The sequence below is a fragment of the Maniola hyperantus genome, chromosome 1 (assembly GCF_902806685.2).
Source record: "Maniola hyperantus chromosome 1, iAphHyp1.2, whole genome shotgun sequence".
Taxonomy (NCBI): domain Eukaryota; kingdom Metazoa; phylum Arthropoda; class Insecta; order Lepidoptera; family Nymphalidae; genus Maniola; species Maniola hyperantus.
Window position 1 is genome coordinate 8,018,549 of NC_048536.1, and position 24,703 is coordinate 8,043,251.

The 24,703-nt window shown below is 35.7% G+C and overlaps 1 protein-coding gene across 1 annotated transcript in view; it reads left to right on the forward strand.

Moving 5' to 3' along the window:
- The first annotated feature begins 311 nt into the window (after nt 1-311).
- LOC117982781 (uncharacterized) overlaps nt 312-24,703 on the forward strand; it is a 42,234-nt gene continuing 17,842 nt past the window's right edge. The window contains exons 1-12 of the mRNA XM_069498927.1: nt 312-860; nt 1,684-1,747; nt 1,849-1,952; nt 3,196-3,433; nt 4,320-4,489; nt 4,885-5,099; nt 6,381-6,552; nt 11,901-12,055; nt 13,686-13,850; nt 18,590-18,779; nt 20,106-20,197; nt 22,222-22,297. Coding sequence (XP_069355028.1) covers nt 836-860; nt 1,684-1,747; nt 1,849-1,952; nt 3,196-3,433; nt 4,320-4,489; nt 4,885-5,099; nt 6,381-6,552; nt 11,901-12,055; nt 13,686-13,850; nt 18,590-18,779; nt 20,106-20,197; nt 22,222-22,297 — 1,666 coding nt within the window. The 5' untranslated portion in view covers nt 312-835. The remainder of the gene's footprint in view (nt 861-1,683; nt 1,748-1,848; nt 1,953-3,195; nt 3,434-4,319; nt 4,490-4,884; nt 5,100-6,380; nt 6,553-11,900; nt 12,056-13,685; nt 13,851-18,589; nt 18,780-20,105; nt 20,198-22,221; nt 22,298-24,703) is intronic.

Below are 24,703 nucleotides of genomic sequence, written 5' to 3' on the forward strand. Positions count from 1 at the left end.
TTATAATTTCTACAAAATAAAATTAAAATATATATCATGTTCCTTACAGTGGAATTTTGAATTTTTAAAGAGGTACACTTCTAAAAATAATTAAATGTTGATTTTACCATAAAGAACACGATATAAAGCTCACATTTCCATTGTGAATCGACTCAGAGTGGAGTCAGCATCGAATCTGTGTAATGTGCGAAGTCTTTTATAGGATTGCACAACGTTGTCACGAGAATATATTTAAAACAATAATTACAAGGTTTAGCGAGACGAAATACTAAAAATAAGAATCCTATTGATAATGCGCCAAGTCGCCGGTTGCAGAAATATGTACCAGTTATCTACGCAATATACAATCTGTAATACACGTGTCAGACTACTAAGTGGAATAAGTGTTTTATTAATTTTTTCGATTACAACATAAGTGATACAATTAAATTTCTAGTGCGCCATTATAGCACGTGTGTTAAGTTATATGTACTTAATTTTTTAATCTATACAGTTCTGTTGTCTGCAATTATGAAGTAGGTACCTTCCATTCATGAAAATTACAATAACAAACTGTGACACAAAGACTTGTTTTATAAAACTCTATGAATTATTTTCAAACTCAACGCTCCGGACACACATTCCTGAAACAATTTATTCGACGCCCAATGGTTAATGTGTTTTCTGTTACTTATATCAATTGAGGCGAGCGCGCATGCGAACAAATGCATTATTATAAGAACTATATCTGAGATCGGTCAGTTTCTTTAGCGAAAACAAAGCTGGTGCTGTGTTAACATTAAAAAAATCTATGAAAACTGAAATCGTGTAGCAAAAGTTACAAAAAAGTTAAGAAATGTCGTGCGCGTCAGCAAATACCGGTAAGTCGTATATTTCTCTGAATAGTATAGTGGCGTGTGAAAGTATCTAAAAAAGATCTGTGTCCAGTGGTGGACGACAACTATGACGAATAGAATAAAACCAAAACATAATCCCCGTTTGTGTATGCAAATGCTTAAAACAGCAAAAGTCAAAACTCGACTGTTTTTTGAAATTACATTAATTTATGAAAAACTAGCTTATGCTCGCGACTTCGTCCGCGTGGACTACAAAATTTCAAAACCCTATTTCACCCCCTTAGGAGTTGAATTATCAAAAATCCTTTCTCAGCGGATGCCTACGTCATAATAGCTATCTGCATGCCAAATTTCAGCCCGATCCGTCCAGTAGTTTGAGCTGTGCGTTGATAGATCAGTCAGTCAGTCAGTCATTCAGTCAGTCAGTCAGTCACCTTTTTCTTTTATATATATAGATAATATTGTATTTTATTATCTACTAACAAGAGTGGTAATAGCCTAGAAGTTAAGACGTTAGCGTCCTAGTCGTGGGGTCTGGGTTTCGATTTCGGGCATGCACCTCTAACTTTCCGGAGTTCGGTATGTGATTTTGACGCCATTAATTAATATCACTTGCTTTAACGGTGAAGGAAAAACATTGTGCGGAAACCTTCTTGTCTGAGAGTTGTCCATAAGGCATAATGCTCTTAAAAGGTGTGTGATGTTTGTCAATCCGCACTTGGCCAGCGCGATAGGCTTGGCGAAAGCCTACCTCACTCTAAGAGGCTACCAGTTCGCAGTAGTGAGCCGGCAATGGACTGATCATAATGGTAATGTCGACTAATTAGTATTTATTTTTAAATTACAGATAAAAATGTAAGGAATTTAAATAGCAGCAAAGTTACGAAGTTTGATAATACATTCTCCAAAACGTGAGTAAGTATAAACTTTCCACTAAAATAGATACTCGTTTGTATGATGTAAATTAAAAATAATATTATTCTCCTTTAATGCTACTTATATTTCTTTACAGAGAGAAGAGACGAAATAGTAAATGGAAAGATGGTATTAAAAGGTTTGGTTCCACGTTACCTACGACAGCAGAACTAAAACAATATTTGGCTATTATTATATGTGGTGAGTTAGCTCTATTATTTCACTGAATAACAAAATCCTGTGTGTTAAAATTTACAGCACGGAGAAATTTTCGCCCAGAATTCGAATCTGGTAACAGAGTTTAAGAGGACGCTTCAAATAAACGTTGTTAAGTTCTCGTTCGAATATCGAAATAAAAATATACCATCGTGCTGACGTCACTAAAATGACGTCAAGAAATAACACTTGAATAATTTTAATTTTCATGGCGGCCATTTTGAAATTTTTATTATTTGTTGTTATAGCGCCAATAGAAATACAGAAATACACAATACACAAGACAAAATTTCAACTTTCTACCACGAGTTTCTACGGTTCACGAGATACACCTCGCTGACAGACAGACGGACGGACAGCGGATCTTAGTAATAGATTCCCGTTGGCACCCTTCGGGTACGGAAACGCTTACTTACACTGAATTTCAGCTATAGGAATCTTTTGTTTATTTTAACTATGAACAAGAAACCTTACTCTATTTAGACCACTTTATAAGGGAGCGTAATTGGTGCTCCTGGTAAGTAGTTTTGATACCTACTTAATAAGTTAATGGATAGTGTAAACGAATAGGTAGGTATTCTGTACGTAGGGACGTATATCGCACAATGTTAACACTTCAACTGTTACTTCTTTTAGTACTCAGTCATCATTATCATGAACTCAGCTCACTGCAGAAGCACGGGTCCCCTCTCAGAGTGAGAAGGGTTGGGCCATAATCTACCACGCTGGCCAAGTGCGGATTGGCATACTTCACATACCTTTGAGAACATTATGGAGAACTGGAGCATTATGGCATGCAGGTTTTCTCATGATGTTTTCCTTCACTGTTAAAGCAAGTGATATTTAATTACTTAAAACGCACATAACTCCGAAAAGTTAAAGGTGCGTGCCCGGGATCGAACCCCCGACCTCCGATTAGAAGGCGCACGTCCAAACCACTAGGCTATAACAGCTTATTACTCTTAGTATTCCCAACTAAGTAGGTATGTGATTAACGAAAAGGGGTCACGAATCTCAGCAATGACGAAGGAATTTCTCCAATCCGCACTTAGCCAGAGGGTAGTGGCCTTCTCACTCGGAGGAGACCCGTGTTCCGTAGTGGAGTCACTCTGGAGGTATGGATTGAGATAATGAAAAAAAAATTGATCAAAATCATAGATACAATACGTTTTTATAATATTTTTATTCAAATAAATAAAATTAAATGAAACACTTCTTTTTATTGCAGGTATACTTCTATGGGGCACGTCATGGTTTCTGCTCGACAATCTAGTCCTTCCCGGAGGTTTCGTGTTCAATTTAACTCTTCTGGCATTAACAGGATACGTCTTTGGTCACACTTTGGAAAGATACACAACAATAAGTCCAGTTGTCGGAATGACTTTAATAGGAGCTTTATGTAGAACCCTCGTCCCGGTAAACTTCCTGGAAAATCCAACTGCAGACGCGATAGACTTTCATCTTAGGTACAAGCTCTAAGAGCTCACTTAGCTACTTGTTAGAAAACATTGATCCGACTTATAAAGTTACGTTTGTAAACTTAGCGGACTTTTTCAAATAATTAATAAGCAAATTATGCGTCATCCATACTAATACCCATTCTTCCATACTCCATACTAATATTATAAATGTGAAAATGCCTGTCTGTCTGTCCGCTAGCTTTTCACGGCCCAACAGTTTAACCGATTTTGATGAAACTTGTTACAGAGTTAGCTTACATCCTGGGGCCTTAAGGACATAGGCTACTTACTGTCTTTCTGTCCGTCTGTTACGTTTCATACGTTTACCACAGTTTATCCGCGATCTTGACGAAATCTGGTTCAGAGATAGCTTGTATCTTGGAGACGGACATAGGCTTATTTTTATCCGTGAAAATTAAAAGACACCCACAGGATTTTTAAGAAACCTAAATTCACGCAAAGTCGTAGGCCTCATCTAGTTTTATATACTTCATATCTAAAGTCAATAACCAAGTACCGAAAGTGGATTAATACGTACGTCGTACGCTAATGCTTGAAAGCCAAACAAAAAGTTATATTTACAGTACTGTAAACGATAATATGTTGAAATAACTTTGATAGGTACTTACTTCGACAAGGAAATAGCATTAACGACAATTTAATGCGCTTTATATAATAAATGAAGCGTTCAATACTTTTCCCACATACACTATGTAATCTCTTCTGATATTCACAGTTTCATTGAATTCTGCTAAATGGACGACCCCCTAAATATTAATTTTAACTTTATCCACATAATATTAGCTACCGACTTTTACAGCAAAGCTTAGATTAGGTAATATAATATTTTAACACTTTTCAATTTATTTCATAAAAAAGATACAATTTTCAGACGAATTTATCCTGTTATAATTTTGACAAAGGGCCCACTCGCGTGGAATTGGGAATACATAAAAAGAAATTCTGTGAAAGTTTTCTCATTGGCGACCCTTCCCTGGATCGTCGAGTGTTTGTCGACGGCCTCCTTCACTCACGTGCTCCTTGGATTCCCTTGGTACTGGGGTTAGTACAAAACGTTAATAAGTAACATCATTCGCTCGGTAACTGGCATTTTGCAGAATGTAGAGGCAAAAAACCAAGATTAATAATATACTTACGATTTTCCTACCAGTAAATACTTAGTTATATTTTCTATTCCTCTCAACCTCTAAAAAGAACACCTGGTAATGTTTAATATTGGAACTATTCTGTAACAGATACGACGCGAATAACAAAGAACAAAAAAACCACTTTTTGGTTTTTTCGGACCAAACTAAATCAACGATCATAGTCCAATGGTTCACGTAGGTAAAAGATAATAAAAATTTATAAAATACTCCATAATTATTTGCTGGAAAAATTGATCAAAGCGATGAATGCAAATCATACGTAAAGATATCCAAATATGTTTGTTTTAGGTCTACATCTGGGTTCCATTTTAGCATCAGTTTCACCAGCGGTAGTTGTACCTACAACAAATAGGCTCAAGGCCAGAGGACTCGGTCTAAAAAATCAAATAGCACTACTAGTGGCAAATGCTGGCGGTTTAGACACTACTTTTACTGAAGGCATGTTCGGAGTCATCAACAGTGCCATTTTCTACCAATCAGCTCCCGTTTACAGGATAGTCAAGGTAATCTTGTATTCGATGTTTTAGGTCGACTTACACCAACCTTTTAAATGTGTTTAAGTTAAATTTTCTATTCATGTCCTTTTCTTATCTACCATGCCATGGTAGATAAGAAAAGGACTCCAATTATTGGAATAAATTTGTCAAAAAGTGACATCGGCACAATCATCACCATCATCATCATTTGAGCCTGCGGACGTCGACTGCTGAACATTAATAAAGCATTCCTCCACACCCGGTCCTCAAGCTGCTCATCGATTTGGCCCATCGTGCTGAAGGGCGTCCCAACTACGCAACGCTTACCTACTTACGCTACAAAAAAGTGACACTTATTAAAATATTTAATTAATACCAGATTAAACAGTTCGGTGTAAGTGGGCGCCATAGTTTTAATACTTTTAAGTACCTCATTCCAGCACTGACTACTTAATAGTACCTTCCACAGCTTTTATATGCGAGGTGGTTATACGATGTTATCAGTAGCCAGGCACAGTTTAATGCAATCTCGTGAAGCCAATCTCAATTAAAATTTCCGTGATACTCTCCTAACGACGAGAAAATTGGATTTAATCTGAGGGTAATTTTTCCCGCACTTTTAACGAGCTTAAATATTTTGGAAGGTATATATCGAGGGTAATATTTTATTGATAGACCCGTAAGTGTCCCTTTGCATAATTATAAGATCCCTTATGTTTAATTATTCAAAGCTCTTAGACGATATTATGCATACTAAGTATTTATAGTATCCTGGTGAAGTGGAGTGGTAAGACTTCGACTTTTATTCGGGGGATTCAGAGTTCAGGCTTCGATCCCGGGGACGAATTACTGATAACACTTGCTCCAACGGTGAAGTAAAAAATAGTGAGAACACCTGCGTCAGAGTTTTTTATAATGTTGCCAAAGATGTTATGAATACACACTTGGCACTCAGTGACCGAGAATGGTGTATGTGAAACTTGGTTGAAATTGAAAATCTCATTCTACTTACGTAGATAGGTATACGTATAACCTAAAATATGATCATGATCATCGTCAACCGATAAACGTCCACTGCTGGACATAGGTCTCTTCTGGTCTTCCACACGTCACGGCCTTGCGCCACCTGAATCCAGCGACTCGTTTGAAGTCTTCGACATATTCACATACCTAGTTCGAAATATAGATAGATGTTGGGGTCGCAAGGTGGATGGCAACCTCGCACCGGAAAACGCTGCGTTGTAAGACGCTCTATTAGGTGGACAGGCCTAAAATATTATTCGAGTTAATAATATAGTTTGTTCACAGGCCTTGCTCGCAATTTTCGTCGGCATCGGCTTAGGAGTGGCATGGGGAGTGCTGGCTGATGTATTGCCGGACCACAATGATTTATACGCTCCAACAATACGAAGTCTCCATATCATTTCCGGTGGTATTTTCATCATGTATGCTGGTGGTTACTTCGGATGGGGTGGCGTTTGTGAGTACTGCAAATATTTCGTACTAGGTCCTGTTACAAATGAGAAAAAATTCCAAAAAATTACGGATTAAAAAAAAAAAATTAAAATTTGACGACCTCCCTGGCGCAGTGGTGAGCGCTGTGGTCTTAATAGTGGGAGGTCCCGGGTTCGATTCCTGGCAGGGGTTTGGAATTTTATAATTTCTAAATTTCTGGTCTGGTCTGGTGGAAGGCTTCGGCCGTGGCTAGTTACCACCCTACCGGCAAAGCCGTGCCGCCAAGCGATTTAGCGTTCCGGTACGATGCCGTGTAGAAACCAAAGGGGTATGGGTTTAATAAAAACTGCCATACCCCTTCCAGGTTAGCCCGCTATCATCTTAGACTGCATCATCACTTACCACCAGGTGAGATTGCAGTCAAGGGCTAACTTGTATCTGAATAAATAAATAAATAAATTTATTTTAGGCACACAATCACACCAGATGGAAAGTGATGACATGGCCTAAGATGACATGTTTAAGTGTTTGCCTAGAAAATGCCTATTCACTCTTGTTAAAAACCAAATATGATTAAAATACCTAAAAACCATGAAAAAAAAATTGAGTTTCAGTTCTAAGTATGGGGAACCCCAAAATTTATTGTTTTTTTTTCTATTTTTGTGTGAAAATTTTAATGCGGTTCACAGAATACATCTACTTACCAAGTTTCAACAGTATGGTTCTTATAGTTTCGGACATAAGGGGCTGTGACATTCGGACGGACAGACATGACGAACTGAACGAAGACTGCCAGGACGAATCTATAAGGGTTCCGTTTTTTGCCATTTGGCTACGGAAACCTAAAAATACCATGTTCAAAGGTAGCCCGCAAAATGTTTTTATGATGGCAAAAATGAAGCTTCTCACTATAACGGCCTCGGGTCAAACACTTAATGTGGATAGGTACAACTTATCTGTGGAGTGGTGCAAGGGCAATTTTATGTCGTTTTTTTACCCGTGACATCAAAGAGGAAATAGGAAAACTCTTTATTGGTATACAAGAAAATAAATGTTCAAGAAACGTTTGATCTTCAAATAATTTTCCAAATGTAAATAAATCATCTTTCAATGTAGGTAAAGTGGGTCTTATATTGAGAACACAAGTAGGTACCTAGAAACTGTATTAAGCTGTTTTGATCGCATCTAGTAATTTCAAATTTAACAGTATACTTTCATGTAAACAGTAAATATAAATACATGTCGTAAAATGCTGATCTTCACAGCTCATAAAATATTTATGAACAAACGCGTCATCATTTTTTCTTCAATTTATAGGAAAATTTGCGTATAAAGTGTACACAAACAAGAAAACTGAAAAACCGATTTCGTATACCAATCATTTGTAAGGCAAAACTTTGTGTTTACCAAAAGCTCGTTATGGTAATCGTTAGGTATACCTACGAACCTTGTTACTTTCTGAGGACAATTTTAACATGTTGGAGGCAACGAACAAAAACCTAATTTGCCTCTTCCTTAGAGAATCCAAGCGTCCGCTAAAGGTATCGAATACGTGTTGAGTATATAAACGACTAATTCTAGAACGCAATTTGAGGAAGGTTTTTAGTTACAATAATCTCTATAGGTAGGTACCTCTACATACTTACGTATTAAGTATATCGTCTAGAACACAACTTGTGGAAAATTTCTAGTAAATACATATTTTTGATCCACACTAATTAAATTATAAATGCGAAAGTGTGTCTATCTGGCTGTCTGCTAGCTTTTCACGGCCCATCCATTTAACCGATTTTGAATTAAAATTTGGTACAGAGATAACTTGGATCCCTTGGAACACATGCTACTTTTTGTTTCAGAAAATTAAAGAGTTTTCTCAGTATTTTTAAACAACCTAACTCGACGTGGATGACGTCGCAAATACCATTTTGTAATATTACATGATAATAATAGTATAACATGATAGAAGTCTTATATATCTTGCAGTGATTGCCCCACAGGTACCTTCTGCTTCAATAATATCGACTACGACTACACGTTTGAAGAAATTAATTGATGTCATCTGTCCATGTAGTGCCTAGTGGTAGCATCCATCTCACTGATGCTGTAGATAAACTTGGACTTATATTTAAGAGTTTTTATTTTTTGAGAATCATTTGTCCGCGTGTACAAACCGGTCACTTTGTAGTTATTTAATAAACTTTACACTAAAAGTGCATTTTCTTCTGAATTTAGCAACCGGCAAATGTGTTTCACCTGGTACCTATTTAAAGTAAAGTTATACGAAGAGGCAAGACTTATTTTTAAGAAAAAGTTTAAATAACTACTTACAAGAAAGTGCAGTTACTGTGAAAATAGTTTCAAATACGCTTTATTATATTTTCACCAAACGAGGTGCCTACTGAATACAAAACTTTATAATAACCAAAAGCTCGTAAGAAACTATTAGAGTGTGTACAACTTCTAAATCTAACAAATGACAATATTATTAGCCTGTTATCTGACCCTGTTATAGAAACGAAACCTATTCCTTTTGAAGAACTATCGATATGTAATGAATAAAAACCTAATTTGCCTCTCTTTGGTGAATCCAGGTGCCCAATGTAAGTTCCAAGTACGTGTTCAGACTTCTAACGACAATTTCTAAGGAAGTGCAATTTTAGAAAAGTAGTTTCAGTTGTAAAGTAACCTTATTAAGTTGCCTCTGGCGAATGAAATTCTCTTCATAATAAGTATTAAGTATTTTAATTATATATTAGAACCAGGAGAAGATAATATAAACGTACCTACTGCTTTTAATAAGCACCTCCTCAAAATAATTGTCTCCAGTCTTGTTATCAAACAAGCATTGTGTGAATGTGTGACTGATTAGCTAAGAGACGAATGAAACTTTCGGGAGTGGACAATAGGGTAATCCGTAGCTGAAACTAATTACTTGCCAACAGTCTGAACTCTACAGTCACTCTCTCGGAGTGGATATTTGAAGAAATTGTGGCATAAAATCAAAATCAAAATCATCAAAATCTTAATTAAATAAATAAATAAAAAATAGTAGATACTAAACAGAATCTTTAGTGACTATTATGACGTAGACAACCGGTAAGAAAGGATTTTTGAAAATTCAACCTCTAAAGAGGTAAAATAGGGGTTTGAAATGTGTGGACGAAATTAGAAAATGTTACTTTTATAGACCTATACCTACTTACAATTTCCATTCCACATTTAGCTTGAAAAATAATAATTTAAGTTTAATTCTTTGTTACCAGTTTATTGATCTTTCATGAATTCCAATTATCTTAATGTTGCCTGGAGCAGAAAAGTAAACAAAAACAAGGAGAAATCAGCTTTGTTAATTCAAATTCTATAATTTTATTTACCTAGTCTAAATATTGATATTAATACAATAAAGTGTTTTACTTTATTGTAAAACAAAATATTATCTTGAATGGGTACGAAAAAATTATTGTGATAGGAACCTGCTAGATAATGTCCGCAACTTCGTCCGCATAGGTTTAAGTTTTTTAAATTTGATTTTCTCGGATAAAACACCGGCCAAGTGCGAGTCAGGCTCGCGCACCGAGGCTTCCGTGCTGCAGTCGTATTTTTTCGACATTTTACACGATAAATTAAAAACTATGATGCATTGAAATAAATAAAAATTTGTTTTAGAATGCACAGGTGAAGCCCTTTCATATGATACCCCACTTAATATAGATAGTTATCTTACTTTGAAAATTGAAAATACTAATTATTAGTTCATGACCACAATTTAATTTTTTTTGTGTGATGTAACCACAACCTACCTACACGCCAAATTTCATGATTACTGGTCAACGGAAAGTACCCTGTAGATATCTTTACAGACAGACAATAAAGTGATCCTATAAGGGTTCCGTTTTTCCTTTTTAGGCGCGGAACCCTCAAAATGGCTTAAATCCGTCCCCAGTAAGAGCCTCAATAGCTCAACCGGTATAGGAGTGGACTGAAAACCGAAAGGTCGACGGTTCAAACCCCGCCCGTTGCACTATTGTCGTACCTACTCCTAGCACAAGCCTGACGCTTAATTGGAGAGGAAAGGGGAATATTAGTCATTTAACATGGCTAATATTCTTTTTGAAAAAAAAAGAAAAAAGGATCCTCTGTACCAAATAGATGACGCCCACGACTTCTTTGAATTATTTTCGATAATACGGTAAGGCATGATGCAGTACATGACACAGGCGGGTAACCTGAAACCTGAAATGGGTACTAATTGCAGTTTTTTATAAACCCATATTAATTAGAGGAGCAAGGTTACCTTCTGTAAGTTTACTAAATAATGTGCGTAAATATATTACTAGTACTTATAAGAATTTTGCGACCTCCACTGTCCACATCTAGATAATAATCATCTGAATGGGAACGAGTGCAGACACTTCTTCACATTAATTGTGATACGCCTTTATCAACCTTCGCTTCAATTAGAGCCAATTAACAATAACAATATTATATTACATTTGCACGTTTCATTGGAATTGATTCCAGACATTCCTTTTAAAATTTATCTTAAAATAACGCTTAGTTCTAAATATCCTTACCTTTCCTTTACCTTTCATTTAAGGAAAACGATAAAGCCAATATCAATTATTATCATCCTTTGTTTACTGTATAGAGAGCGATAATAATGGGAGAGAGTGAACTGAACTCTATCAAAAGGTTAAACGTTTTAATTTACTTCTCTCAATCCGTGGGAGTAATTAACTTTGAATCATTAGAATTGCTTTTCTTTAATTGTCACGCAGATGATACTTATAAAAAAATAAGTTTTCAACGCACTCACAAAAATCTTTACTGACTTAAAAAAAATAGTCTGAGGTGGTTCTCAGTTAAGTCTAGCTCAGCAGAGCTTCTTATTGGGTGAATTAATTTGAATAGAATTTGGAAAGATTCTATTGTTTGATATGTTGGGTGTGCGTTGAAGGTAAAGATTTGATGACTTTATTCAGAGATACAAAATTTGATATGTATGTATAATCATATTCTTACATGATGTGAGATGATTTTCTATTGTTAATAATTTACTATCTAAAGCCCACGGCTTAGTCCGGTGGAGAAAAGTCGTTGTTTACAGACCAGATAAAAGTCTATTTTATCATATTACTAGCTTATGCCCGCGATTTCATCCACATTGCTTACAATTGAAATTTGGTTGAATTTTTAAAATCCTTTCTTAGCGGATGTGTATTGTGTACGTCATAATAGCTACCTGCATATTAAATTTCATTCGAATACTGTTCAATGGTTTGAGCTGTGCGTTGATAGATCAGTCAGTCAGTCAGTCACTTTTTCCTTTTACATATTTACATTATTGATTTTGATCTCTTCTATTGATTGCAGCTGGTGTAGCAATAATGGTGTGCGCATGCACAGCGGGGACTCGTTGGGCGAGGCGTGGTTGGCCAATCGACAATAACCCCGTCGCAGAGGTGTTCAAACTTCTGTGGAGGATCTTCGAACCCATGCTTTTTACACTTAGTGGGTATTTTTTGGAGGTAATCATTTTAGAAAACAATAATGTACAAACAGCTGACACTTGACATTAGTTTGAGATTCTAAGTTAAGTCTAGTTGGATATTCTAAGTCATCATAGCTTTTTATTAGGCATGATTGTCGCTAAGCGCAAGTGCAAGCCTACCTCACAATCACTACCCCTATTATAAATGCGAAAGTGTGTTTATTTTTTGGTTTGTCCTTCAATCACGTCGCAATGGAGCAACGGATTGACGTGATTTTTTGCAGGGGTATAGTTAAGACCTGGAGAATGACAGGCTACTTTTTATACCGTAAAATCAAAGAGTTCCCACGGGATTTTTAAAACCTAAATCCACGCGTACGAAGTCGCGGGCATCAACTAGTAAAATAATTAAAGCCAGACACACTTTCGCATTTATAATATTAGTAGATATGAATATATGAATACTCGTCTTTGTATACTGATACTCTTGTAAATAGGTTTGCAATAGAATGTTACGACGATACAGACGACAGTATAACTAAAATTGATTTACGTAGTGCCTCGAGTAAACACTGCAGTGGAGATAAGGCATTGACTTACAAGTGTGTCATCGACACATTGTCTTGTCTTTACTACACATAATACATCTTCTTAGAATTGCTGGACCAAGCCTATTAAGTGTTTAGGAAAACCATCATCATCAACAACATCTAAACCAATGGCCTTCGTTAATCGTTACATCTCTAGATCAACTTGATCTGTACTCATCTTCCAGCAATATTGTAAACTAGTTACTAGTTAAAAAATTTATGAAGGGGTGAAATTCAAAAAATTCTAAAACACTTATACAATTCATTCTAGACTTAAAGTCCAAATACCAATTTTCATGGGTATAACTTGAAAAATGACAGATGTTCATACAAACTTTCACTCTCTATTTAACATCATAAGCCATGGAATTTCCGAAAATCCTCTCTTAGTTAGTTCCTACGTCTTTAAAGGGACCTATCGTCAAAATTTCAAGTTTCTAACCAGGTTTTTTTAAATCTCATTTTTTGGGATCTTTTCCCCTAATCAGATTTCGATCTATCTTAACTAAGTATATTATAATATTCTTACGTTTCTATTAGGTATTTTTAAAATGAATTCAAAAAGAGCTGAGGAAAAAGGTGCCGCGAGAATACTTTGGAAAATACCCACAAATTTAGGCAAAACCGAGTCATCATTGCGTTTCGCATTTCTTCACTCCGCACACACTCCACCAATAGATGGTGGGTATACCACAAGTTGATTTTTTGTGTCCGCCTTTTTAATTATATATTTAAAACTATTTAGTGGAGTGTGCCCGGAACGTTTATGTTTAAAATGTATAGATTTACATTGCCTAAATAGCACAGCGTAAGTAGGTATCAAAGCTATGCTTATAGTATCTATCGATACGGTACGTTCTCCGTTCAAGCACGTAATTCTATAATTTAGGTAAAAGCACGTTAGATTTTACGGTTATCTTGATCCAAATTCACAGTGCCTTGAGGGTTAACGTAAATTCATTGGATCAGAATTCAGGAATCCAATTTCAAATCTCAAATGTTACCTACTTTGAATTTGATAACCCCAACTATTTGTTAATAATAATCGTATCTACAATGAAACCTTTACTTTGGCAGGTATCAGAAATAACCACGAGGGATTTCTGGCTGATTGTGGCTTGCATATTTGCCCCGCTTTTGATTCGAACGTTGACGGCTTTCTTGATTGCCCTGGCCAATGAGTTAACTGTTAAAGAGAGTATCTTTGTTGCTATAACATGGACACCTAAAGCCATAGTCGAGGTAAGTTTGTCGTACTAAAGGCTGAAGCTAACACAGCGCGATGGTAACCGCACAGAATCATGTCACACTGACGGAGTTGCCGGAGTTTGTGAAGGATAGGTAAAGGGAAGAAAGATCATAGTCTAATAACTAAGTACTTAGATACTAGATACGCGTCATTTGATTGTAAACCGTATCTTCAGGACGGGCAAGTTTATATACCTACACAAGAAGTGCACAATATCTTTACAATCATATCATAAACAATTATATGTTTATACTTGCACAGCAACGAAGTAATTGATTTTTAATCGTCTTTAAAAAAAGGTGGCTCTCAAGATGTAGGTATTTAATAGGTATGTATATCTTCTAAACCTGACTATTAATAAAGCCCTTATATTATATGAATATCTATTCTTCTTATCTATTGTAATATTATAAATTATCTCGCAATCTCATAGTTCATTAATCAATTTAATTCAAAAACTGACGTATCATGTATATTTTATTGAATCCTTCTATTTGTTTCATTAATACTTAATCAGTTTGGATTTCGTCAATTGTAATGTGTGATTGTAAAATAGTTACCACACATTCGATGTTCCTCATTGCAATTGTGTTTAAATTTGTATGGCACTGCGGGGCATAGTTGCAATGATGTATGTTAACATAATTAACTCAGAAAGTATTTAATACATTATTAATTAATTAATTAACTCAATGGCTGAAGTTGCCTGTTTCCATAAATCTCTTTATTTTACTATCGACACAAAATAGACACCTTTTAACTTTCCCCAAATAATTGTGTCGACGAAATTAATTATTACTTAGCGAGTCAATTAGTCCAATCTATACCTATATTAGTCAGTAGCTTAGCGTGAGTTTGAGGTATTAGAAGTACCTAAATTGCTTTAACTAAATTATCAAATAATGTAAACCACGGACTAGAAAAATGATCTCGTACAGTAAGTTTAAAAATTAACTGTAGGTAATTACTGTTGTTACTGTTTAGAGCACGCGATGGTAATTAATCACGATTAATAACTTTGGCCCATTCCAAGTCATCAAGAGTCTACGTCATTGCTACTTATAACATATTTATTGAAAGAGCTAAATGTGCGCCTTTCCTTGTAAATGTGTCGTTATTAAAATATTTATTACTGGGTGACCTATGCTGGCTTCGCACGGGTGGCTTAAGTGGGAAACATGGAGAACTGTTGGGCCGTGAAAAGCTAGCAGACAGACAGACAGACAAACAAACAGACTTTCACATTTATAGTGTTAGTATGGATAGTTTGGCGGAACATACCTACTTATGAAATTAAGCTTTATTCCATAAGCACCTTGGGTCTTTGAGAATCAATTTACTGATTAGTAAAAAAGTAACTAATATCTGTATTTCTTGAGATTATTTTATTTTTTTGTTTTATTTTTATTAAGTATACAATAGGCGGCCTTATCACAAAAATTTCTTCTAGACAACCGGCTGGCTACCTTAGCGTAGAGAATTCTTTAAAAGAAGGTGGAAGGATAAGGGAAATAAATAAGTAATAATGTTTTTTTTGTGAGTTATCTGCACAAAAGTAACAAATGTTTTGAATGAAGAACTATAAATGCTTAGGTACTGACTTTTGTTATCACCGATTCACTATCGTTAATCGGATTAGCTAATTATTGTTATCAGTCTGCGATTTAATCGGTCGCGGATAATAGATGCCTTTTTTTGTGTAGATCTAGGTCATAGATGGCGGTCCCAATACGATCCCCCTAATCGACACTGTGTCGAATAACACCGAGTCGATTAGGGGGTCACAGCCATATCCGTGATCGGTACCTTTGTTGTGACCCACCGATCTAGAGGTTCGTATAGAATAGAGGTTGATAAAGGTGTGCTGCCACAGGAGTGCTGGTAGGCTACTTCGGTGACTTAATGATATGATCAAAAGGCTCTTGTCACCAAATCAAGATCAGTCAAGATGATGGTAATGTAGGATGCAACGTACATATATACATTGGTCCCATATATTCATATCAGAGAGGCAGCATCAAAACCGGGAGCTGCGGGAGAAATTGGTGAAACCGATAAACTGCGTATATCGAGAGTTACATAATAATGTCATATTATCAGGCCATGGTTTTAGTCCTAAAAAAGTCATGGGACATTTCATTACAGTTAATTGCCTCATGACAGAAGGGTTGGCTTATTTTCCGCGTAAATGCAGCCAGTGTACTTGGCATGATTTGTTCAGTAGTTAGATTGAGTTGGCTATAAGTTTTATTGTAACATTTTTACACAATTTATTAAAAGTAGAAAGAAAGATACTTACTAGAGCAGTAGAAATAACAGTAACATCTGTTCCTCTAATAACACTGCAGATGTTTTCAACTTTTAAAGTAGAAGTATAAGTTTGCAACTTAAAATAACTTACCTTTAAGATTTATTAATAGTTGCTGCGTTCTCTAAGTGATGCTTACTATAAACACCGTTACCATGATTACACCAATAATACAAATAGGTACGCCAATTTTACATCAAACTTGATATTATGATGACACAATTTTTTTTAATCCATATAATACTATATTCCATCGTAATATTATAAATACGCTAGTAGGTAGGGATGCCCTTCCCTCTGTCTGTTACCTTCCCCTGTTTAACCGATTTTAAGGGTAAAAATACAGATAGCTTGCATCCCGAAGACGGATATAGGCAACTTTTATCCCAGAAAATCCAAATGTACAAAAAAACTAAGTCGTGGCCATCATCTAATCTACTACGAAAATGTGAAGAATACCTACCGAGGAAAATCTTAATGATTACTTAAAATATTGATTAAACCTACTGTCACTACTTGTGTTGAAATATTGGAGTTAGAATTATTACCCATAAAGTTCTTATCTCGGTAGTACTGCGCATCCTTGGATCTTAAATAGGTTAAATACTATAATCATAGTTACATTTAAGAATATAATACCTCGACAAACACAAATAGAATGGAGCAAAAGAAAATATAACTTACAGAGCTAAAAATGTTGACAAACGTTCCTTAAAAATACTATGTTGACTTGGATAATACCAAAGTCAACACACACTAGTTACAAACATAATCATACATAGTAGTTCTTTCATATCATATTAGAAAATGAATAATATTTATCTATAACTAAATGATGGCCCATTACTTCGTCCGCGTAGATTTAGATTTTCAAAAATCCCTTGTTTTCATTTACTCTTTTCGTGGTTTAGTCTTTGATTTTCCGGAATAAAAAGTAGCTTAATATTTGTAAAATCAGGGTATAAGCTATATCCATTCTAAATTTCAGTCAAATCGGTTCAGTCATTGTGGCGTGAAGGAGTAACAAATATCATATTTTTGAATAAGTATTATGAGAATTAAGATTCCATATATGCATTTTCATTCATTCTACAACTAGCTGATGCCCGCGACGTGTACAGTTATCACCATCCCATGACTACCATATAAAATTACTCGTAGTTCATTAATATTGACTATTGAAAAGAATACACAAAGAAAGGATTCATTAACTGTACAAGGGCGAATAGGACGCCGTTTGAAATATTGAACGTAATGGCTTCGTCGATAATAATTAATTATTATTGACGAAGCTACTACGCTCTTATTTAAACGAGCGTTCAAGAGTAAGTAAATTAGTTCTAATAGCCCGAGACAAAAAATTGAGAGTGTGGTCTAGACTGCCAATCGATCCAATGTCATAAATAATTATTGTGTAAAGTTGACACCACTTATTTCTCTAGGATTAAAAAAAATCGAAGCTCGGAACTTTTTTTTATTATTATACCTAGTAATTTCTCTGTTAAATACATACGCAAATTCGCCTCGTACTTACGAGGCAAATTTGCGCACGAAGGATGCAATAGGTACCATTGCATCGTGCAGTACTTAATAAAAAAACCGTCCAAGTGTGAGTCAGGCCCGCGCACCGAGGGTTCCGTACTACAGTCATATTTTTTCGTCATTTTGCACAATAAATCAAATACTATTATGCATAAAAATACATGCACAATGTACAAGTAAAACCCTTTCATATGATGCCCCACTTGGTAGATATATTAATGTTACTTTAAAAGTTTAAAATACTAATTATTTGTTGATGAACACGTTTTAATTTTTTTTGTGATGTGACTACAAATTCACGGTTTTCGAATTTTTCCCCTTACATGTGTTATAATACCTACCTACCTGCCAAACTTCATGATTCTAGGTCAACGGGAAGTACCCTATAGGTTTCTTGGCAGACAGACAACGAAGTGATCCTATAAGGGTTCCTTTTTCCTATTGAGGTACGGAACCCGAAAAATTTCAAAATGGCCACCATGAAAGTTGAAAAAAATTAAAAAGGGTAATTTCCTGTACGGAACCTTTCATGTACGAGTCTTACTCGCACTCGATCAGTTTTTTTTTATTTATTTTTTATTTTATTTTTGGTCAAACTGCTCTAGGTGTTATTCTACCAGTTTGCAATTGGGATCTACCCATAATGTTAAAAGTAAATTATTTCTTAGGAATTATTAAATAGAGGATCTTTCAAAATTCGTAAAACTCACGTCCACTGTTAGTTTTAAGTTCGATTTAACTAAAAAAGTGCGTCAAATTACGTCAAATGTTTATGACGTCACATCTGTGCATTTCATACAAGCTCCCTTACTAAGCAAAGCGATTGACGTTTGATAATAAGTAGCTGACTACTAGTCATTATCCCCACTATTACTATTGCAGGCTGTGCTTGTACGAGTAGCCACGGATTCTTTGTGGAGAGAAGGCTCTACCGCCCAGGATGAGTGGATAGCTAAGCAGCATTCGAACATCATCGTTATAGCTATACTGATGACGTCTACGTTAGGTTCCGTACTGACCACAGCACTGGGTCCCATCCTTCTTTCTCGTGACACAAGGATATCACCAGAAGGTCAGTCTTTGTTTATGTGAGCTAATAGATTTTTCGACTAATGTTTTCTTCAAGGCTGGACGCAAGAGCACCATGACCACGTAGTTAATCTACTTCTTCTTACTAGATGCTCTATTATAAGCCATTTAGTAAATAAGGCGCTAGTACATTTGCAACTATTTTTGCTCTACAAAATTTACAGTCTCACTATTCTTAAAAATAAGATCTAAAAAATAAAAGCTTTAACTTATCAAAGCCATAATTATTTACGCAAGATTCGAACCCTGCCGGTTCCGTATACTTAAAAATTATTTACAACTAGCTGATGCTCGCGACTTCGTCCGCGTGGAATTATGTTGTTAAAAATCCCGTGGGAACTCTTTGATTTTCCGGGATAAAAAGTAGCCTATGTGTTAATCCAGGGTATAATCTATCTCTATTCCAAATTTCATCCAAATCCGTTCAGCCTTTTTTGCGTGATTGAGTAACAAACATCCAAACATCCACACTTTCACATTTAGTAGGTTTTTACTTTTTTTTTTTTTAACATTTATAAAATCCTAAAAACTTTATTTTGCAAACATACATTAAAAATACAAAAAAAAAAAAAACTATATATAGTATATACATACAGAAAAACTTATTTTTTTATTAAAATCACTAAAAAATTTATATTTACAAAAAATATACGCCGTCCAAATGGTCATTTATGGGCATTGTGCCCAAAACACTGGCGCTATTACCACGCTGAACGGCAAGGTTCAACCGTTGAGCGAAATAAGCACCAGCTCTTGGGTCACCAGACGCGTGGATCAGCTTTTGGGACACGACGTTTATAAAAGGTTTCGTGTCCGATGACCATGGGCCCAGAGTCTCAAACGCAAGCGCCGCAAATACATAGTCCTTACTAATGACTGAGTATTTACGGCGCTTAAGCTCTTGAGCTGACTCGGCTGCTGCAGCCGCTTTTTGGCACGTGCCCGATAAATGGGACGCTGCCAACGTGTCGACGCAGGTCGCATCCCACACCAGCGCACGCCCCATCGACCATGGTACTATAGTCATCCCATCTGGCCTTTTGCCGTCATCCCTGAACAAGCCGGAAGGTTCTAGCTGAGCTGGGACTGAGGCAGTGGCCAGAGTGCGACGGATTTTACTTAAAGTGTCGGTAAAAGATCTTTTTAATTAACTTAAGAAAAATGTAGTATTGACAAGCTATACCTAGTCTGAGGCCCTGCCTCCTGAGGTAGTGAAAACATTATAGTAAAAAATTCCTTTTATTTTAAGACTGGATTTTGAAATGTATCATGAGCAAAAAAATATCAATATTATCTATCTTTTTTACAGAACTCGGTCCACGTGCACTATCTCCGCCACGATCCACCGAAATCGTCAGAACAAACAACACTCTTGACTCTTTCCAATACATAGACGCGCAATAAAAGATTTAAAATTATTTTTGTTTTTATTTATATCTTGATTTCACATTTTACTTCTCTATAAAATAAATAAGTCGCGAAGAGCGTATTTTTACGGTCTATTTATCAAGTTTTCTTTGAAAGACGTTTAGACATTGTTAGGAGAGGATCCATAATATTTTTATTATTTTTAGAGTTCCGTACCTAAGGGCAAAACGGAGCCGAAGGAAAGTTACTCTGCTGTTTGTCTGTCCGTTTGTCTTTATACAAAGACAGCCGTAACTCGTACAGTAAAAGATTCACAGGTTCAATTCCTGGTTATATTAATGTCAGGTTTGAACTATTTATTACTAAATGCCTGAGACTTCATTTGCGTGGATTTAAGTTTTTAGGAATCCCGTGTGTAGGTGTAGGTACTCAATGAATTTCCGGGATAAGTGATAATTAAAGTACAAGAAAAAGTTTTGTACGCAAAATACTTCCCCTGCTAACCGAACTTTTCAAATGTTATTTGACAGATAGAGCAGTTATATGGCGTGTCCATTGTTACTTGTTTGTTGAAATATTTATTATTGGAATACCTTGCGATGTTTTTAGTTGATTGTGATGTTCTATGGGTGGTAACTGGAATTCTTCCAAGTATTTTCTAGATCTTTCATAAAATCGCATAAGACCTAGCACAAACTTTTATTGGTATAATTTTTAATACGTCAATTATATTCTTATCAAAAACCAATAAATTGGAACACCAATAAAGATAAATGCACACCTATTTAAATAAAATCTTATCAAGGTAATCGGAAAGGTTATGAGGTTTATTTTAGTAACTACTGACAAAAATCTGTTTGTTAACCATGGACCTATAAATTTATTATGTCCATAGAGATTGTTAATTTGTAGATATATATATATTACCATCACTTACATCATTTGTTTTTATCAATGCACAAAATTAGTCGTCTCGTCTTGCTAAATTAAAAATTACGGAGGTGCCAAATCAATTCAATCAGCCTGTTTGCGTCCACTGCTGGGCATAGGCCTTCCCAAGAGCGCGCCACCATACAAGATCCTCCGCCTTCCTCATCCACCACTTCACCCACTTCCCGCTACCTTCTTAAGGTCGTCAGTCCAGCGCGTTGGAGGTCGTCCCACACTGCGCTTGCTGATACGTGGTCTCTACTCCAGAACACGTCTGCCCCAGCGGCCACCGGTTCTGTGGCAGAAATGGCCTGTCCACTGCCACTTCAGCTGGATAATTAGTGTCAAATAAATAAAATAAAAAGACCCAATAGTATTAGCCACTTAGGGAATTTTTTACATTTTAAAATTCAAATAATTTGTTTGTTATTTTTCCAAGTAATATCTTATTGGCACACCCGCCAAATCCGGGGCAAGTCAGTTAGTATTTTAAACAATTTAGAATTTGAATACAAGTTAGATATGTCATTTATCGAGTCATATAGCCGATGTTATTCTTTATTACACATGCAGTGCAGTAGGTGTGCAAAACCTCTGGCTTCTTGACGCCAGCTAAAAACCTTAGGAGCTAACGACAATAATTACAATATTTCATTGATTCGGCCTGTGACGTGCTGTGACATGTACATTACGACGCGTATGCGCACAGGCCGCTAGTGGCCATTTCAACGATTTTTCCCGTTTCCTGTGGTTAAAACGTGTTTATAATTTCACACAAATATAAAAAAATAAAATATTAAATCCAACTGAAACAATCCACTGATTTACAGTGGATATTAAGAATTTGGAGTTATCTGTAAAAGGACATGCATGACAGTGAGTGTTATTTTAATTTTTTGGAAAAAAAAAATACTTTTGTATTTAATATTTGATTCAGTTTCGTTATCGATTAGGTTGTGCGAAATCAATGACATAAAAATATTTTTTATTTTATTTCTAAGTCAATTTAAGTGTATTTCAAACTGACTATTAGGTTCATCTTGGTAAACGCGAAGCTCTGGTAACGCAGACAGCTATAATATTTTTATAACGCGATTTATATGGGTATTCGTATGTACGTAATGTATCTAATCCTTTTTTCTTATGACATAAATAGACAATTTCGGTTCTGTAAATTTTGTGGCAGAAAATCAATTCTTTTAGGTAAGTATGCATTAATTTTACACTAACTAAATATTTTGTATGTTGTTTTAGCGTGAAAGCTATTTATTTCAAAATTATAATATCATTTATGATCAATTTTAACCAAATTATACGTGAAAATTTATCGAAATAGAATTGTTAATTTTCGTTAAAAAATAAAATCTTTCTAAAATTAACCTTATGCACAGTGCCTGCAGTAGAGTCCTTGTTTGCAATTCATACTTCTATACTAATATTATCTACTAGCTGATGCCCATGACTTCGTACGCGGGGATTTAGGTTTTTAAAAAACCCGGGGAACTCTTTGATTTTCTGGGATAAAAGTAGTCTATGTCACTCTACAGGCCGTTACTCCGTTGCGATGTGATTGAAGGACAAACTAACAAACCAATAAACCAACAAACAAAAACAAAGCTTCGATAATATGCATAGTGAGGATAGTGTTACGAAACTCTGTCTCCTTTTTACGGCTTAAATGCTGCGCCACTCTTGACAAAATTTGACACAGAGATAGCTAGCTTGTAGCTAGCTTGTCTATGCTATGTGCTATGTGCTAGTTTGTCCTTTAATCACAATCACAACGGAGAAACTCTACGTGTGATGGATATAAAATGCATGCTCTTTGCATAGATATAAAATTAATAGTTAAAGATTTGGAAAGTAACATACGCTATTTTTTCTCCTCAAAAAACAGACTGTTTCTGTGGGATGACATGGCATGCCATTTTTTCACACTTCGTCCTTTTTAGGGTTCCGCACCTCAAAAGGAAAAACGGAACCCTTATAGGATCACTTTGTTGTCTGTCTATCTGTCTGTCTGTCTGTCTGTCTATCTATCTGTCTGTCCGTCTGTCTGTCAAGAAACCTACAGGGTACTTCCCGTTGACCTAGAATCATGAAATTTGGCAGGTAGGTAGATCTTATAGCTGACATTCAGGGAAAAATCTGAAAACCGTGAATTTAGGGTTAGATCACACAAAAAAAATTAAATTGTGGTCATGAACTAATAATTAGTATTTTCAACTTTCGAAGTGAGTGACTATATCAAGTGGGGTATCATATGAAAGGTCTTCACCTGTACATTCTAAAACAGATTTTTATTTATTTTTATGCATCATAGTTTTTGAATTATCGTGCAAAATGTCAAAGAAATACGACTGTAGTACGGAACCCTCATTGCGCGAGCCTGACTCGCACTTGGCCGGTTTTTTTTTTTTAATTTATAGACTGGCTGCAATCAAACCTGATGGCAAGTGATAATGCAACCTAAGATGGAGCGCGCTTGCCTAGAAGATGCCTATTCACTCTCGACTTCCATAACCACGCAGCAACAGATCAACGGATCCACGTGATTTTTCGCATGGATATAATAATATAATAGTTAAAGACCTGGACAGTGATATAGGTTACTTTTTTATCACGAAAAATCTAAGTTAGAACGGAATTATTAAACCTAAATCCACGCGTACAAAATCACGGCTAAAAGCCTACCCATATTATAAATGCGAAAGTGTGTTTGTTTGTTGGTCTGTCCATCAATCACGTTGCATCGGAGCAACGGAACGACGTGATATTTGCAAGAGTATAGTTAAAGACTTAGAGAGTGACATAGGCTCCTTTTTATCCCGGGAAATTATAGAGTTCCCACGGGATTTTTAAAAACCGAAATCCACGCGGACCAAGTCGTGGGCTTCAGCTAGTAATTAAATAAAACCCAAATGCCCCTATCTCGCTTTGCCTATTTTTTCCTGTTTGCTTTGGAATAAGTTAATATTTAAGATCTAGATGATCACGACGACCACGAAGCGTAAGCGGGTCAAACTAGATTCTACTTCTAACGGACTTTACCCTAGTTCGACATAATCATAGAATGTAACAATTTTTCATTGCACTTTAAAAATAGAACCGTTTATTAATAGTCGCACCGCCTATAGCATCAATTTAAATAGATGGTTTATTATTATTCATTATCAACGCTACTGCTTTGATTACTACAATTGCTGTAATTGACGTGTCTTTAATTTTATATAAGGTGTCAATTTTCATCATCGACTGTGGTTAAAATGATGCTATTTTTATATTGTTTTAAATATTCAAGCGTAATTTGTTTTTATTATTTGACTAGAAGAAGAAAGAGAAGAAAGAAAGAATGAAACGCTGTGTAAAACTAACAGCATCTGAGCTATTATTTACATACGTTATCTCCACCACGATGTAAAAAGTTATAAGAAATAATTCAACAAATAAACGGTAGTCAATGCCCGCATTCGTACCTCTGTTCCATTTTGCTTATAACAAATATTTACATCGTAGTAAGTACGTACCTACTACCTAGAGATAATTTAGCTTTGTAATATTTTAGGAAAATTGCGTCTCTTCGCTGTCTTTGCCACATTGTGCTTTGTG